We start from the raw sequence: 18,389 nt of genomic DNA, 5'->3' as shown, positions 1-18,389 counted from the left end.
AAAGAAATAAGCAACCGGGTCTATGAAAACATAGCCTCGGAAACCCATGCTTTTTAAAAATGAAAACAAGCCCAAAGGAAGCGACTTGATTGATTCTAAAAGGTCCGTCCCAAAGAAGTCCTTGCGGTCTTGTTTCCATTGGGGTCCTTCCTTGGTCCTTGGTTACGGCGATTTGAAAATAGCACATCTACAAGCTTGCGACACGTTGTGAGCTTGTAGTTCTGCTATTTTCAAAAGAAGAAAAAAGGAATTTTGAAAAAAAGAAAGGTCATTTTTTGAACATTTGTGAAACATTTTAATAACGCAAATCTTGTTTGGGGAAAGGTCATTTTTTTGAACATTTGTGAAACATTTATAACGCAAATCTTGTTTGGGGGGGTCCCTGGCACAATATATTTTCAGATGGGGTCTGAGGACAAATACATATTAATTTGGGGGTCCTTGACATGAAAATGTTTAAGAATCACTGGTTTACAAACGACATTAGGACAGAAAGCCCAACGTCGCTTATAATAAGCGGACATGGCAACCCTTTTGGCAGCACCTCGGCACCAGACCCATAGAGAGAGAGAGAGTTATGACACGCTTTGATCTCGCCGCAAAGCGGGCCGCTATGGGCTGTAGTTCCAAACAAGTATATTGTGATAGAACGAGCATTTCCGCATTCCATTCTTAGGATGGGAGTCAAAGTTAGTGTCGTCACTCTCATATTAGATCACGCTGCTCGGCACTAATGCGTCTGACCAATGGTGTGTTAGACGCGCTTGCCCTCTTGTGGCGATGTTGAAGCACTGCAGCTGCTAAAGAAAGGCTTTTGTCCCATAACATGCCTGGCAATGTAGTTCAGCCTTTGTTACCCATGTGTTGTGACCATTATGCAGTGGTGGAAGTACTCTCATTTTTTACTTAAGTAAAAGTATCAATACTGCAATGTAGAAATACTCTGTCACAAGTAAAAGTCCAGAATTCAAAATCTACTTGAGTAAAAGTACAAAAGTATTGGCAATTTGGTATCAAAATGTACTTAAAGTACCAAAAGTAAAAGTACCCATTATGCAGAATGCCCCATTTCACAAGTTCAATATGTATAAAAATCTTTTGAAAATAGCAGATCTACAAGCTCACAATGCATCGCATCGCGGCCTATGTAAGCTTGTAGATCGGCTATTTTTAAATGGCCAAAATGTGGGGTTAAAGTGGTTAATGTATGTTTTGTAACAATAATCAAAATCTACAGCTAATACTAGTAACTAAAGTTTTCTAATAATTGTAGTGGAGTTAAAAGTACAATATTTGCCTGTGAGATGTAATGGAGTGGAAGTATTGAAAATTGGAAATACTCCAGTAAAGTAAAAGTACCAAAACATTTTACTCAAGTAGCCTACAGTACTTGATTAAAGGTTCTTACAGTAGCTACTTTACACCACTGATTATGTGTCAGAATTAATGTGTCATAGCCGATAGGCTATGATGTTGTCAATGGGACTTTGTCACTTTGGCATGTAGTACACAGCAACACACACAGAGATCAATGGCATTATGAACAATAAAGATTAGGCTATAACAAATACATAACACAACAATAACAGTTATAGCACAATAATCTATATATATTTTTTAGAAGCACAGTGTTTGCATCCATGGAATGTAGACATGCTTCCATTGCAAGCATCGTGCTTGTTTGAACAATACCAACTTATTATCAGCAAACTTTGGCCTGCAGATCCATGCAAATCTTGGTCAGGCCAAAAGATCTTAGTTATTATTACGGTGGGTGTGATGTGATGCATCATTGCACAAGTGAGACAGACTGGCAGCCACCACCCCCACATGATAAAAACCTTGTTAATAATTAGACCTGTGAGATCTGTTTGTCCTTACATAATTCTTCCAGAGCAGTCTTCCATGAGGCAAACGAGGATGAGATGAGGTCCCACAAGGGCAAAATATTATCACTATGTAAAATAAATAAATCACTGGTGGAGGAAGTACGCCAATTTATTTACTTCAGTAAAAGTAACAATCCCACAATGGGATTTTTACTTTGTAAAACAACCTAGGGATTTTTACATATTTTACTTTGTAAAAGGACAGTATTCATTTATTGATGTTATCATCATTATTGTTACTTGAGTAAAAGTAGGCCTACTAAAGTTTTGGTGTCAAAATATACTTAAAGTACCTATAAGTAAAAGAATGCAACGCGTTGTGAGCATGTAGATCTGCTATTTCTGAATATCCCCAAGTATGAAATAAGGCTAGTAAGGGTTAAGGTCTATTTGTAATAATAATCTAAATCTGCAAAGTTACTAGTAACTAAATATTTCAAATAATTGTAGTGGAGAAAAAGTTAAAACTTTTGCCTCTAAGATGTAGTGGCGTAGAAGTATAAGATATCAAAGAATGGAAATACTCAAGTAAAGTAGAAATTGTACAGTACTTGAGTAAATGTACTACCACTGAAATAGATGAATTAATACATTAATATGAAGTCTCCTGAGCATAGTGTTGCAAATTCTTTGTTGCCATGGTGAAAAGCAGATCAGACATCTCCCAGAGGAAGGAGGAGGCAGTTTGATTTGTTATGTCAGAAGGTTTGCATGGATGCCTTTAACAGTGGCTCCCATCATCACCATGCCTTTATCCTGTACAATCATATTTGAACTGGGGACCCCCCCCCCCCCCACCACCCTGACAAGCACTTGAAATTGTAGGAGTTGAGGCATTACATTTAGTTTGACTCGGTTCCACAGATACAGTGAATATTGTGAAAATAGCAGATCTACAAGCTCACAACGCCTCTTGTTGCAAGGCCCCACACACACACACACACACACACACACACACACACACACACACACACACACACACACACACACACACACACACACACACACACACACACACACACACACACACACACACACACACACACACACACACGATCCACAGGTTGAGAACCACTGTATGCTGTACATAATGTCCTTATATAATGTCTTTATATAACTATAACGAGACAAAAGGAATGCAAAATATTATACAACTATGTTTGCACTTGCCAAACATCGTTGTACATTACTTTTGTTGGTGTGCCAGCATTTCTTTTGTGTTCTTGTTTTTTTTCTGTGCCTTATCTGCATCTGACTGGAAACCCTTTTTTTTTGGATAATTCAACAAAGCACAAACCTGTCTCTCATCTATGATATACTTATAACTAGATTACCAATATAATATATTACACAAAAAAAGTGGTTAATGATCAATAACTGCTATCCAATAATAACATGATATGATTCTGCATGAGTACTTTTACCGTTGCTACTTTAAATGTTGATGCTAATACTTTTGTACTTTGACTTATTACTTTTACTTGTAACAAAGTGTTTTTACACTGTGGTAAACGGAGCTCTTCATCATCCACCACTAGTTCAACACAGCAGCAACAACAACAACTGTGATGATGAGCTTCATTTCATTTCGTGGCAAACTGTGGCTGATGGAGAAGAAACTGCAAATGAAAGCTCACAGTGAGCAAGGTCACTGTGACAATCAATGCCTCCCAATCACCTTGAATGTGCTTCACCATGGAAACACTAACTTTACCTCCTACAACAAACAAAGACTGAATCAGTGCAATGAATTTAACGCATTGTTTCTTTGCAAAGCATAGCTAGGTTGTGCATAACCAATGGCTTCCCTCATTAACCTCTTTATATAATCAATTGTCTATTGTTATTCAGACCGATATTGGAATCCATACAGTAAAGCAACGGTTCTCAAAGTGGGTCCCCAGCAAAAATAATTAACAAGAGCAGTTTAATCACTTTAACCCAATTTTGTGCTTTAGCTTTTCAATAATAGCAGATCTACAAGCTCACACAAGCTTACAATTGCAGATAAGCCAGTAGATCGGCAATTAATATATATATATATATATATATATATATATATATATATATATATATATATATATATATATATACAATTTTGATTTATTTCTTTTTTTTTAAATGTAGAATAATTTAGAATACATTTTTCAGATGGGGGTCCATGGCCAAATACATGTCAATTTAGGCATCCTTGATATGAAAATGTTTGAGAACCACTGCAGTAAAGTATGTACGATGCATTATGTGCAATCTGACTGTATGAGTGTATGCCTGGAAAAAGACAAGACTGAAACAAACTGTGACAGACAAGCAGTCCAACAATGCAAGTCTTTCATACTGTCTTCAAATGAAGAAATCTATTTGTCATTCTGCCAAGATATAATTCATTTTATTGTCCATGTGAACAATGTTTTGACATTCAAAGCTCACAGATACAGGAAAGTGCAACATGAATACCTAATACAGCATGTTGACAAAATGCACACGGTAAAATCCTCATTGATAATTTAGCTCTGAGAGTATAAGTGTCCAGTTTAAAATTACACAATGAGCTTTAGTGCACTGTGGTCTTTTAACCCATTAAAACCTACTGTTTTAGAAGGCATTGTAGAATCGGCCTCAGGCCTTAATGGGTTAAAAGGAGTATACTATTAGGGGAGCAGCAAAGAAACAGAACATGTTTTTGTTGTTGTAACTTAAACAATACAACTGTTTTATATATCTCTATCTTGCTAGGTCGTCCATACTTGCCTGCTATTATACTCCCAAAGAGACAAAATAATACAACTATAACATCACTGTTAAGCATTGTAGATTGTATTAATATAAATACATAATGCCAATTAAAAATGAAAACAGAACTTTGCACTGTACATCACACAAATGGCTTAAGACATTGTGCCATAAAGGAGAATTACCATAGACACAAATAGAAAAGCTGAGTTTAATACGCTACAATTAAGGCACACAAAACAAGGCACCAGAACACATTTTATGCTATAAGTGGATACACTACATTAATATCCGAGTGTATTACATTTTTTAGCCAACTGTAAAAAGCCTTTCAAGAGTTGAATCAATAGTCCGGATCTGACTGTGTAGTATACTTATCATTTATACTAATGGATTGTGTATACGTACTCAAACGCTCTCATTTTACACTTTGGAATGAAACAAAACAAAAGTGCTTTTCATCTGTCACAGGCAGAGTAAATTACTGTAGGACACAAAAACAACCATATCAATATGATACACTGCAAACAGGGAACCATACCACAACCATCATACACATTATTTAGTATATATTCAGTGATCGTAGGGTTAGGGTTAGTTTTACATAATTACAAGGAATTAATTCGATGACAGTTGTCAGACAAAAATAACCCCGCAAAGAACACGCAAACAAGTTCAGTTTATCGCTAAAACCCCCATTGACATCCTTGCACTGCCTTGCTGTACAAAACATTGCCCAATACAGTACAGTCTGTTAATACTCACAGTAAACAATATTACTGTTTTTGTAGGAAGAAGAAAATGAAGAAGAATATGAAGAAGAGGAAGAAGATGAAGATAAAGATGAAGATAAAGAAGACAAAGAAGAAGAATGATGGGAGCTTGTAAAACAAATAATTTCACACACTATTTTTTTTTCACCATTTTTTGTAAATCTGTGATTTGACAATTAAAGGACAACTTTAGTTTTTTACAACCAAGGTTTATATTTTAGATTGAAATTATAGTAAATAAAATATGAGTGTTACATTTTTTAAATGTACTGCTTTCTATAGTTTTAGCAATTTTCGCGATCTTTTTTTACAGTGGGCGGTGGCATTCTGTCCGGTGGCTAAATATGCATTTTTTTACACAATAACCCGGTGTTTTCTTTATTATTATTTACAGTAGCTCTTCTAGCCCCCAATAACTCACATCTGGCCATCAAAGACCACAAGACCTTTTTTATTGTGTAGAAAAGGCATATTTAGCCACCGGACAGAATGCCCCCGCCCACTGTAAAAAATATCACAAAAATTGCCAAAACTGTAGAAAGCAGTAAATGAAAAAAAAAAACAATAACACTCATCTTTTATTTACTTTAATTACAAGCTAAAATATAAACCTTGGTTGTAAAAAACTAAAGTTGTCCTTTAAGTTGAAGTTGAAGATCTGTTGAGTTGAGTTCAGTATGAACACATGACAACAACAGATGTTGCTATCACATCTACTAACAGCACAGCTCGATTTCCTGGAAGGGCAAACCAGAGGTGTTGAATGTAAGTAACAGTTTATTATTAGTTAAAGTAACTCTCTGAACTTTACTGTGTACTACTTGTGCTGAAGTAAGGAGAATGTTTCCTGAGAGGTTATGAATAATTTTGTACATAGTGTTTTGCCCAAATAAGTAGCATTTCTTTCCTTCCTTATTTAAGAGATTTTGTCATGGTTTCACAAGAGCAAAGCACTTAACTATCATTTACAGTACATACAGAAGCCCACACAGGACAAACACACATGACTACACAACTCACAAAAATGCTATTCGCTAAACCTAAGCCAAAAGTTGGCAGTGATAATGTTAAATCGATTTTACTTGTTCGTTTTTAAAAGACAAGCTGCTCTGTTTGTATGTGAGAACATTTAAATATATTAACATAAACACAATATTTTTGCTAAAGGTTATTACAACTTGAATATATAGCTACATAATACAATTGTTATTTTTGATCCCTCTCCACTCAATAGATAAATGCTATACAATAGGGTATTTGTATTGATTACTGCATCAAAAGTGATCAACAAACTAAACTATAAAAACTGGTCATACATTGACCAAATTGTCAAATAATATAAGAAAGATGCACAAGCTCTTGCGAGGCGTTGTCAGCTTGTAGATCTGCTATTTTCACAATATTTATCTATGTAACCAAGTCAGACTAAATGTTATGCCTCAACTCCTACAATTCCAAGTGCTTGTCAGGGTGGGGGGGTCCCCAGTTCAAATATGATTATTTTGGGGGTCACGGCCCTGAAAAGGTTGAGAACCCCTCTGCTCAAGGAAACTTCAACACAAAGCCAGGAGGAGCCGGGGATTCGAACCGGGAACCGCTCAGGTTCCCAGATGGCTGCTCATACCAGCTGAGTCACTGCCACCACTAATCAATGGTAGAAGATATAATCTTTGAAACATTTCAAACTTCTACCCCTTGAAAAATACTACCATATATTATAAAATATGATCCAAGTAAGTAGCTGTGCCGCTTGTGGGAGATGCAATTGGGCTGGATTTCCCGGGAGAGTCTGCTCTTAAGGTTGTGTCACCACTGACACTACTACCGCTACACTACTCTCCTAACCTGGTAAACCCCCCTCCCTCCGGAAATCTGATTTGCATTTGATTTCAGGAAGGAGGTCTGGGATTGCGCAGGGGGTAAAGCTGCCCGAAACGCTGCGTATTCGAACCAATCAGCGGCTGCTAGGGGCGGGATCATCCAATCACCTGCCTAGTAGCTTGAAAAAAAGAAAAAACGTCTGTCATCGATTCTGCTTACCGAGTCTCAGATGGAAGTAGGCTGTGAAACAAATGTGTGTCTCAAGATTCTTCCATTTGACGGTGTCAGGTTACTACTCTCCCACTGACTTCCAAAATAAAAATAAAAACTAACGGTTTACCTCTATCCTAAGTGCTTTCAGAAAAGAAACATTACCCAGCCATCTCACTGTAGGATCTCTCTCAGATTTCAGTGGTGATTTGAGTCAAACCCAGGTCGTTGGAGTCCTCCCCGCCCTGGTAGCGGACAGAGGACATTTCCACTGCTAGTCATACTGGTCTGGCCTGCCTCCCCTCTCCGCGGGCCTCCGCGGGGCAGGTGTGGTCCCTAAGTGTGCTTCTCACTCGGCTCACCCCTGCTTGGCTGTCGCCGTGGCCCCGGACCCCTGGGCAGCAGAAGTCACTGAAGCACCGCTTGAAGTTCTTATCGAGGAAGGCATAGAGGATGGGGTTGAGGCTGCTGTTGGTGTAACCCAGCGCCACACAGAAAAAGTAGGCGGCCATGACATCGGTGGTCTCGGGCACGTCGGGCGACAGCGCCTTGACGAGGATGAAGATGTGGATGGGCGTCCAGCACACCACGAACACGGCCACCACCACCAGCACCAGGCGGGTGATCCGACGGAGGTTGCGGTCCTTCTCGCGCGAGCCCGACAGCAGGCGCACGCTCTTCAGCCTCAGCACCATGAGAGTGTAGCAGACAGAGATGATGAGCAGTGGCGCAACGAACCCGAAGATGAAGACACAGATTTTCAGCAGCGTGTCCCAGTACACATAGTATGGTTCTGGGAACTGCAGGGCACACTCCGTGGTTCCTGATGAGGAGGGGAGCCACGACAACAAATAAAAACAGATCAATAGCACTACACACTGTTCTTTCGATTTCTGGAAAAATCCACAGAATCCACACAATGTGATAGCAGAATATAAGATGGAGGGCGAACAACAGAATCTGATCTAACCGCAGTGGCAGTGAACTTGGATAATTTGCTCTAGCAATTAAAGAAAAAAAGCTTTCAGGCTATTCTCTCCCTCTGGGAGATCTATTATGCATGTCACAACTTTAATCTAGCCAAGTAGCGATAATGCAATGGCCCTCATAAAGATTCTATTTCCGGTATGTGCTCGTCATATGCACAGGCGGATGCTGCCCGTAGGCAATTGAGCCAATTCAAGGCAATTAAGGATGTATTCAGTACATGAGTTTGCAGTCGTCCACTATGACCCATTTACTGCTGATTAATGTCCCGCCTTATCTCCTCTAATCAAAATGGCCGACATGGATGACCATTCCAGATTCTAAACGACCGGGCGACCTTTCGATTTCCAGATGGCATGAATACTCACCAGTGTAAGGGACACCTTTGTTAATTCCGCAGGGGAAATTAAGTTTCAGCTTCACACAGCTGATGGCTGTTCAGATGGTCATGATTTGTGCTTGGGGCACAGCTGTTAGGGGTTATGTGTCTTGCTCAGGGACACTAGACATGGGTGGTGGGTCATGAGGTGAACCGGTGACCTTCTGATTACCAGGCGGCCTCTCTACCCACTCAGCTACGGCCCAACAATGTGTGTCTGTGTGTGTATATACAGATGGTCTTTAACATCTCATGTTTTCAAATATACTGTACATGTAAAGTTATTCTCGGTAACCTCCCATCTGACATTTGCTCCAAATTTATCTTAGTTAAGAACACTCTTAGTCTTAACCTCAGATCCAATGTTTGGCTACGTTATGTCGTGCCTTCATCAAAACCAGAGGCAGGTAAAAGAAGTCTTTGTTATTTTGGGCCTTGGTTGTGGAACGATATGCAGCCCGGACTTAAATTGGCTTCATTGATTATTCTAAGAGGTTTTAAAAGGATTACCATGGACGACGTACTTATACCAGAAACAGAACTGTTCCTTCTTTTATGTGTAGCATATTCTTTATATTGGTTATTTTGGTTTCTTTCTTGATATGTTCCTTTACATTCTTTTCCTTCTATTTCCTCCTTGAGCACTCTAGGTATAGTCGCGGTACGTTTTACTGATGTTATATGGTTGTCATTTGTATTGTCCTATATTTGTCATTCTGGCAAAGCTGTGTAATATCGCAGCCTCTTGGCCAGTTCACTCTTGTAAAAGATACTTTAGTCTTGATGCGTTTTTTTTACTGGTTAAATAAAGGTTAAATAAAAATCATAAAATAAGAATACAGTATATAGACGGTATGAAGCCAACATACCATTGTTAGTCTGGGTGCTGCCGAGGACCATGGCAGGTATTCCCACAGCGGACGACAGCACCCATATGAGCACGTTGATGATCTTGGCTTTGAGGGGTGTGCGGAAGTCCAGGGCCTTGACCGGGTGGCACACGGCCACGTAGCGGTCCACGCTCATCATGGTCAGCGTGAAGATGCTGGTGAACATGTTGTAGTAGTCTATGGAGATGAAGACCTTTGAACAAAGGGAGATAGTGAAAGTTGTTGAGATAAAGATACACCTAAACCCAATCTGTCTTTGCAATGTGCACGTAATTTTGTCAAAAATCAATAGAGATATATTGAAAGAGGGAGATGAAGACCTTGCACACCACCTCGCCGAAGGGCCAGGAATGGAGGAGGTAGTCGGTGGTCTGGAAGGGTATGGTGGTGGTGACCAGGGCGTCCGCCACTGCCAGGTTGAAGATGTAGATGTTGGTGGCTGTTTTCATCTTGGTGTATCTATCAATTGGAAACAGAGGAACATCATTACAATGCACTGCAAAATCCTTGAGCGTTAATTTAACCCATTAAAACCGGGAAAGCATCTGTGTCATTTTAGATTTTAACCACTTTCACCATTATTTATATACGTTGGCTATTAAAAAATAGCAGATATCCAAGCTCACGGCGCGTCGCTTCGTGCCACTCTATGAGCTTGTAGATCTGCTATTTTTGAGAAATCGTGAAAATGTGTGCAAATCTTTGAACATATATAGTTTTTAAAGCACGGAGGAACATTTTCAACTCAAATCTTTGCTTCTGGGGGGGGGGGGGGGGTTTGAGCACCACTGATATAGCAACATGAGTTTTTCAGAAAACTGGATTTTGTCCGGTTAGGTCATTCTCGAAGCCCTTTTGTTAAAGGCAGCACAGTTTGTGTCTAAAAAGAAGATAAAATATAATTCACCCTTTATTGCACTCTGCTTATTCTAATTTTTGATGTGGTGTTTCACAAGAGGAACATTATTCTCCTTGGATGTGGATTAGCTATAACTATCAACAAATTAACATGCCAATACTTTACTGATTTAATGCCAAAATAACCATCTGAAATAAATGATGAATGGTTTCCTACTTTAGTAAAAACGTCTCTATATTCTTTCATTAGTATATCATCTCTTTCTAGAATCCTGCACGGACAAACAAACACACACACGCACGCACGCACGAACACACGCGCACGAACACACACACACACACACACACACACACACACACACACACACACACACACACACACACACACACACACACACACACACACACACACACACACACACACACACACAATCTATAAATGCTATGAACGTTTTTTCCCCCATCATATTGAATTATAATGATATTCTATCTGAATACCACCTGGGGGCGCACAGGGACATACACAGATAAGCTGAGAAAACACCAGTAACATTATATTATAGCCTGTCTATTCATTTAGGCGGCCTTATTATTCTCTATAATTAAGTTCCACATAATCCAACACTATAATGTCCTTGCCTTATTTTTTTTAATCAAGAAAGAAATGGCCAGTGAGTAGCCTACAGCATGGTTTCTCAAACTATCATGTGAATTTGAAGGGACCTGAAAATGCGCCTGGAACTAGATTGTTATTAGCAGCAGCCTAGGCAGAGGTTCTCAACCAGTGGTCCGGGGACCCCAATTAGTCCTTGAGGGGGTTTCCAGGTGGTCCCCAGCTAAAAGATGGAGAGTTAGTAACCAACCCCAACCCGTATGGGTCCATTTGGTTTCATTTTACACTCTCAAGAGTTAAATTGTTGTTAAACATCTGCATTACTTAATTAAAGAATTGTTATTTTGATCAACGTTTGCCTGTTATCTCTCCTAATGGTACCAACATCAATAGCCTACAGCATGGAATTGTGGACACAATCGTATCCAACGATAACAAAATGTTCTAAGTCTATGGGTCTGAGAGGACAAATCTCGTCAAATGGTAGTCCATGGCTCAAATGCCGAATAAATAATGGACCTCGATATGAAAAGGGTTGAAAACCAACTGGCCTAAATGGAAGTCAGTCAAAATGAACTCACCTAACGATGACATACATCACTAAGCAGTTCCCCACCAAGCCCACTACAAACACAATGGAATACACGGCGGCTATGATGGGACAGAGGGGTGACATGGTCTCCATCTCGACGTCCCAGGTGCCATTAGACAGAGTGTCCCTGAAGACGTCTGAGAAGCCGGGCTGAAGAAGAGTAAAGTTTGGGGTGCAGAGCTCCTCCAGGTGACCCCCCGCCGGGGGACATCTGTCCTCTTTGAAGATATGCACGATGCCGCTGTCCATGGTGCTGAAACACTGGACAGGAGGCTTTGGAACGTTGAGACCAGTGTTAATTTTTACACCAACATTTTGATTTAGTTTAGTCATAGTCTTTTGAATACATTGTCATTTAGTTGTAGTCATATTTTAGTCATCTGAAAAGTTTTTGTTTTAGTCTCGTCTTAGAAATCAAGATTTCAGTCGACTACGTTGATTTTGTCGAAACAAATGCATTTTGGCAGGCCTTGATGGCGTCATAATGACTGATTTTACACTTATAGTTGCATGCTGAAAATAGCCGATCTACAAGCTCACAAGCATTGTGAGCTTGTAGATCGGCTATTTTCAGAGCGCAACACCCGAGCACAACCAAACATAAAATGACTTATCATATAGCTTGGTTTTCATTTAGTTTTCGTCAGTGAAAAAAGGTAGTCGACGAACATATTTGTCATAGTTTTAGTTGACGAAATTAACACTGGTATAAAACCACACTAGTCTGGCAATCTATCATCAAGACATACATTTCTGACGACAGTTAGGGGGACATAAGAATTGTAATATGATTCTATATCTTCACAGATAATTGTGCATATTAAACACTGGGTTCGAGGGCATGCATGCAGACAGACAGACAGACAGACAGACAGACAGACAGACAGACGTGTGGTGGCAATGTCTTACCTATTTGTTTGTTTATTTTGCCCTGCTCCAAAAAAGTTGGTATAGGTAAGATAAGATGTCCGTCAGGCGTGCGAGATATACACCAGTAGTAAAATAAAAAAGGTATATGCTTAACTGGAAGGCTTAACTCAAAATGTGTGTGTACCTGTGAAGAAGAGGAGAATCCACTGCCTGAGCCAGCGCTGCTGCTCCAAGCAAGTGCTGCTCAATCAGTGACATCAGAGGCTGGGTTCATTCTAGAGTTATGATCAGTGGTGGAAAAAGTAGCCTACTCACATTTTTTTTACTTAAGTAAAAGTATCAATACTGCAATGTAGAAGTACTCTGTTACAAGAAAAAAAAACGGAATTCAAAATGTACTTGAGTAAAAGTACAAAAGTATTGGTATCAAAATGTACTTAATAATGCAAAAGGTCCAGTTTCACAAGTTTTCAAAATTATGAAAATCTTTTGAAAATAGCAGATCTGCAAACTCACAATGCATTGCAGGCTGAAGTGGTTAATGAATGTTTTGTAATAATAAAACAAAACAAAAGTAACTAGCAACTTAAGTTTTTTTTTAACACATTTTATATATATATATATATATATATACACACACACACGCACACGCGCGCGCGCGCGCGCACACACACACACACACACACACACACACACACACACACACACACACACACACACACACACACACACACACACACACACACACACACACACACACACACACACACACACACACACACACACACACTGTATACACCTACATGCTGTTTACAAAAGTGAGTCCTTCAACTACCTTATGTGTTTTTTGTATTGTGACACATTTCAACTTTTGAGCTCAATTAAGCAGATGTCGATATTTAGCTTTTCCTCCCCCATACACTGAAACGTGTTGCTTAGAGACCCCTCTTGGGCAGGTATTGTTTGAGTTCTACTAATCTTGTTTAGTTTCTTGCTAAGTGTTGTGTAGGAGTCACACTTAACGTTTCTCTTTTTTTTTTAAAGGAAGCTATAGCCAAATTTCAGGTGGATAGGTTATTGATGATTTTGTTCTACAGAGCTTTCAGAGTCTGTTATGTCCTTTGCTGTCATTTGTTGGTATGGAAACCTTGGCGTAGACAGACAAATGCCCTTAACGGGGTTGTGAGGGGGGCTAGCAAGATTGTGGGGATACAATTCAGCTGTCTGAGTCATATATATGACCAGCAGGTGCTTAAGAAAGCGTCATCTATTAGAGCGGACAGCTCTCATCCCCTAAATCCGAATATGAATTCTTGCCTTCTGGCCAACGGTTAGAGGCCCCTGCAACTGAAAACAATAGGTACAAATTCTAATTTATACCTACTTCCATTCGCGCCATCAATAATGGAAGCAGGAGGAGGTAGCTGTTGTTCAGTTGCAGGGGACAGTTGACAGGCCCATCTCCATCTGGGAAACTCTTAATACATTTTACTCTTATGTATCTGTACACAAGATGTAACAATAAAGTACAACCTCGAACCTTGAACCAACCCTTGCAACGATGAGCTGATGTGTTTTTGTTTTCTTTCTTTTCTGTTTCCTATGGTGCAACATGGTTGTGATCTGCTGGCCACAATTATGGAGGTGGGAGAATGGTTGTTGTTACACTTATACTACTATGATGATCTGGTTCTAAGTTTAAATAGGGCTGAAGTAGTTAATGCATGTTTTGTAATAATAATTAAAACCTCCAGTAAAGTAAAAGTACCTCAAAATGACTTAAGTACAGTACTTGAGTAAATGTACTTAGTTACTTTCCACCACTGCTCTAGCCTGATTATCAGACTGAAGCTGTGTGGAGCTTCAGTCTGACATTGGCTCCAGTGTAGGCGATTACAAGGGGGAGGGGACAAGTATTTCCCTAAACCAATCCTAAGGGATCCCCACCCCCACCTCCGACTCTCATTTCTCCGGTACATTTTGTACCGGAGAAATCCTAGGTTCACAATTACAACACCAGACCAAGAGGCAGTCCACTCAGAGAGTGGGCGGGGTCTATGGTATGGAACCAGGCAACCACTGCTCCTTATTTGGTGCAACTTCCAAGCCACTGGTATGTATGATACAGGATATGCATCGACCGACAGCATTTTTGTTTTGTTTTTCTTAGCTGTTCACACAGTAAAAGAAAAAAAGTTTGATGCAACAAAGATAACTGTACATTGTTCATCCCAAAAGAATCCTAAACATGAACAGAAAGATTAGGCTACACTTGTAAGCATAGTAGCCTAGTCAAACGTAGAGACTACAGGTCCACTTGCTAGACCCAGACAAAATATAACTTTTTAAATTCTGAACAAGTAGGCCTATATCTAATTGAATCCACGTTCACAAATAGTTTGGAAAGACAGGAAAACAGTACAAAATGCAGACCAATCAATGAGAATACATTTTCTTCTGACAAAAGTCTGGGATCAATCTTCAGTGAATCTGTGTGAACTTAATTGTTTTCATGGCACAATGTGTAGAATGATGGTGAGGAGAAGAGATTGAAAGGAAGAGAGAAGAGCAGGATGTTTGCAATGGTGTAAAGTAACTAAGTACATTTACTCAAGTACTGTACTTAGGTACAATTTTGAGGTATTTACAGCCTGCAACAGCCTGAATCCACGCCATCAGTCTGGCCAATGCCAGGCCAGGTCAATTGAGATGTTGTAGCTGTTGGCGACACTAGGAGGCTGTAGGCACTGTGGGTTGCCTCTGGGCCTGGCTCCTCCCTCGTCTGACCAGAAGTAGGGTGTGGTCTACTTCTGTGCGTTGCGTCGTCGTTGCTGCTGGGCACAAACATCTCCATCTGCCTTGATGGATTAAACCCTCCCTGCAGGCCTACTTTTACTCATGTAACATTTTGAACACAGGCCTTTTACTTGTAACAGAGTATTTTTATATTGTGGTATTGCTACTTGCTAAAATATCTGAGTTCTTCTTCCACCACTGGAAGTTTGGCATCACAGTGCCCTTGAGAAGGGAACTGAGGCTGAGGTAGCAAAAGCCACTGTTGGCCAAGTTGCTATGAAGTATGAAGTTTCCATAGCAACTTAATATTCCGAACATGTGCAGTTTCGTAAGTAGGGCCTAGTTACGTAAACTAGGCGTGAGAACATCTTCAGGTGGGAGAAAATGTTCTCAGATGACACCAAGAAGCAGTGGCATCCCCACAGAATCAACTGCAAATGTCAAAGCATCAGACCTTTAGTCTGTGTCTCTGTTAATGTGGCTATATTCCAACATCCCTTTCCACCTCAGCTTATTCCCTCATCCTATACTGTGTTAATTATCCACCATGCTCACCTGTAAGCCCTGTGTTTATACGGCATGTCATGTGTATACTCCTTGTTCCTTTGCCAGTTCGTAAGAGTCTTGGTACCCAAAGCATATGTTGCAGTGGGTACCTGTTTTGTCTCCTAACCTTCAAGTTTCTAGAATTTTGTCGCTCTGATTATGTCCTGCCTGCAAAGTGTTTTACCGTGTGTCTGTCATTTTGTATATTGGATGTTGTGCTTGCTCATTTCTTATAAAACTGGCCAACTCTTAGAATAATAATAATAATAAAAGTTTTATAACAAAGGAGCTCTTTGTATATATACTCTTATATACTTACTTATACCTAGAAATATTAATGTCTATTTAAAGTACATTTTAAAATGTAATCTGGAATCTGCTAAAGTATACACTGCATACAGTACATGCATTTTGTACAGAAACTGTTATGAAGACATGGAAACTCTGCTAATGGCAAGAAGCCAAACTGTTTGTCCTTTAAATCAGGCTTAAGTTTGGGATGAGCTGAGTAATCAGTTTCAAGCACTGCTGTCCTTAACTCTCTTTATGACTATGCCTCATGATTCACAAAATGGCGTAACCAGCAAACTTAAGTAAAGATTTACCAAGGTGGTCATTTATGATATTTTTTTCAGACTGTCAGCATTCCTCCACTACTTCAATTTGAGGCGTATAGAATTTGAAGTGACAGAAGCTCATCAATGTGAATATAGCTGTGATTATGTCAGTGAAGATCCACTTGCTATTGTGTGAGCCTGAATACCATGAGTCATGCTCATGACAGATGTAATTAAACATAATGCATGTCATCCTCCTTGAAGTCCTTTGATTGATTTGACCTGAACTTACATTAAATGAGGAAGTAAAAGTGAAAAGTCTCTGACGACAGACAGTAATACCCCTCATCTTACTTTAAAAATGTAATAAAATGGGCGCACTCGGGTGGCGCAGTGGTAAAATGCCTGCCCACCAACGCAGAGGTTGTGGGTTCAAATTCATCGTGGTGCACCCGGCTTCAAGCGTCTATACGAACACAATTCGGGGGAGGGAAGCTAGACACACATATTCCTACAGGCTGGGGCAGCACCTGTCAGCAGGGAATGTTGAGCGGGAGGAGTAGGATGAAGGCTGTTTAAGAAAGTAGGTAGCTGATATATTGCACTTTTACCTTAGCGCTAGGTATACTCTTGGTTGCTTGTTTTTGCAGGAAATGTACTTAAAACTTCTGGTGATTAGTAGTTTTCGTTCCCTACCTATGTTGAATACACTTATTGTAAGTCGCTTTGGATAAAAGCGTCTGCTAAATGACTGTAATGTAATGTAAGGCTCTACGTCCTCCCAGTGGGGACTCCTCACTGGCAGACGTCAGTAGGATACAACAGCAGTGACAACACACAAATGTGGGAAGGGAGGAATCAATTGGCATAACAACAACAAAATAGATATACCATTATCTATTTTTTCAGGGTTTTTTTGTACAAGGCCCTTGTATTTTTATCTAGTCTGTGCAATGTTTTTAGAGCATCTCAGAACTGGCTCCCAAGGCAGTGACTAAGTAACAATGTCATATAGACTACATCGGGAGTTTTCAAACGTATTCATAACACTGTCCCTCAAATTGTATTTCATTCAGCCACAGAGCCCCATTTAGGAGGATTCTGTCATAGGGTCCCAACTATTAAAATATGTTTTGATTTAAATGTAATTATCTTAATTGTACGTAAATAGATTATTATAGAAGTTAATATTGAAACATATTGTTAGAATAGCCACTTGTGCTGTCATTGTTCGATGAATTGAATAGACAGGACGGGACCCCAATGGAAACAAGCCATAGTGCTTTCTTGGGTTTACTGTCCTTTAGTATATAGAACTGAACTTTCCGTGCTTTTTTGCTAACTGTCAATAAAGTATTCAATCAATCAATCAATCAATCATACATTTTTGTATGATAATAATCTCAAGTGAACTGAATTATAGTGAAATTAAATTACACCTCGTTTGCCTGTGGACCCCATGGAACCTCCCAAAGGACCACTGGCAGTCCCCAGCCCCTACTTTGAAAACCACTGTACTACATGCTACTACCGTATATTGGAATTGCCATGGTTGTTTTTGTTTTGTCTTTTAACAATGCACTGTATAGACTCACTTGATCGACTACTTGAGACATCATTCCGACAGCGACACAGTTAAGACATGTTCTAATATGATCAAATAGGACTACAGGCTCTGTGAACAGCAACCATGCAGAAAATCACACCAGGTAAAAGCCTGAATCTTCAACCATGCTTGGCTGCTAGTGTGATTATAAGGCCCATGGTCCCTTGAGCAATAAAAACAACAACAACAACAACAACAACACTGCTGTGCTGTCCCATATCACTTGGTCATGTGGTGGAAAAGTATCAATACTGCAATGTAGAAGTACT

The 18,389-nt window shown here is 39.7% G+C and overlaps 1 protein-coding gene across 1 annotated transcript; it reads right to left on the bottom strand.

Moving 5' to 3' along the window:
- Positions 1-7,704: 7,704 nt before the first annotated feature.
- oprk1 (opioid receptor, kappa 1) lies at positions 7,705-12,754 on the bottom strand (the record flags this gene model as incomplete). The annotated part of the gene is made up of 5 exons (XM_084057513.1): positions 12,655-12,754; positions 11,735-12,018; positions 10,003-10,141; positions 9,662-9,875; positions 7,705-8,249 (listed from the first exon to the last, which is right to left on the bottom strand). Exons 2-5 carry the CDS (start codon positions 11,992-11,994, stop codon positions 7,705-7,707), a joined length of 1,158 nt encoding a protein of 385 aa, XP_083913639.1. The 5' UTR covers positions 11,995-12,018; positions 12,655-12,754.
- Between the last annotated feature and the right edge of the window lie 5,635 nt (positions 12,755-18,389).

This window comes from Gymnoscopelus microlampas (assembly GCF_963454915.1).
Source record: "Gymnoscopelus microlampas genome assembly, chromosome: 5".
Lineage (NCBI taxonomy): Eukaryota > Metazoa > Chordata > Actinopteri > Myctophiformes > Myctophidae > Gymnoscopelus > Gymnoscopelus microlampas.
The sequence above is the reverse complement of the archived record's forward strand: the minus strand, read 5'-3'. Positions and strand labels throughout refer to the sequence as shown.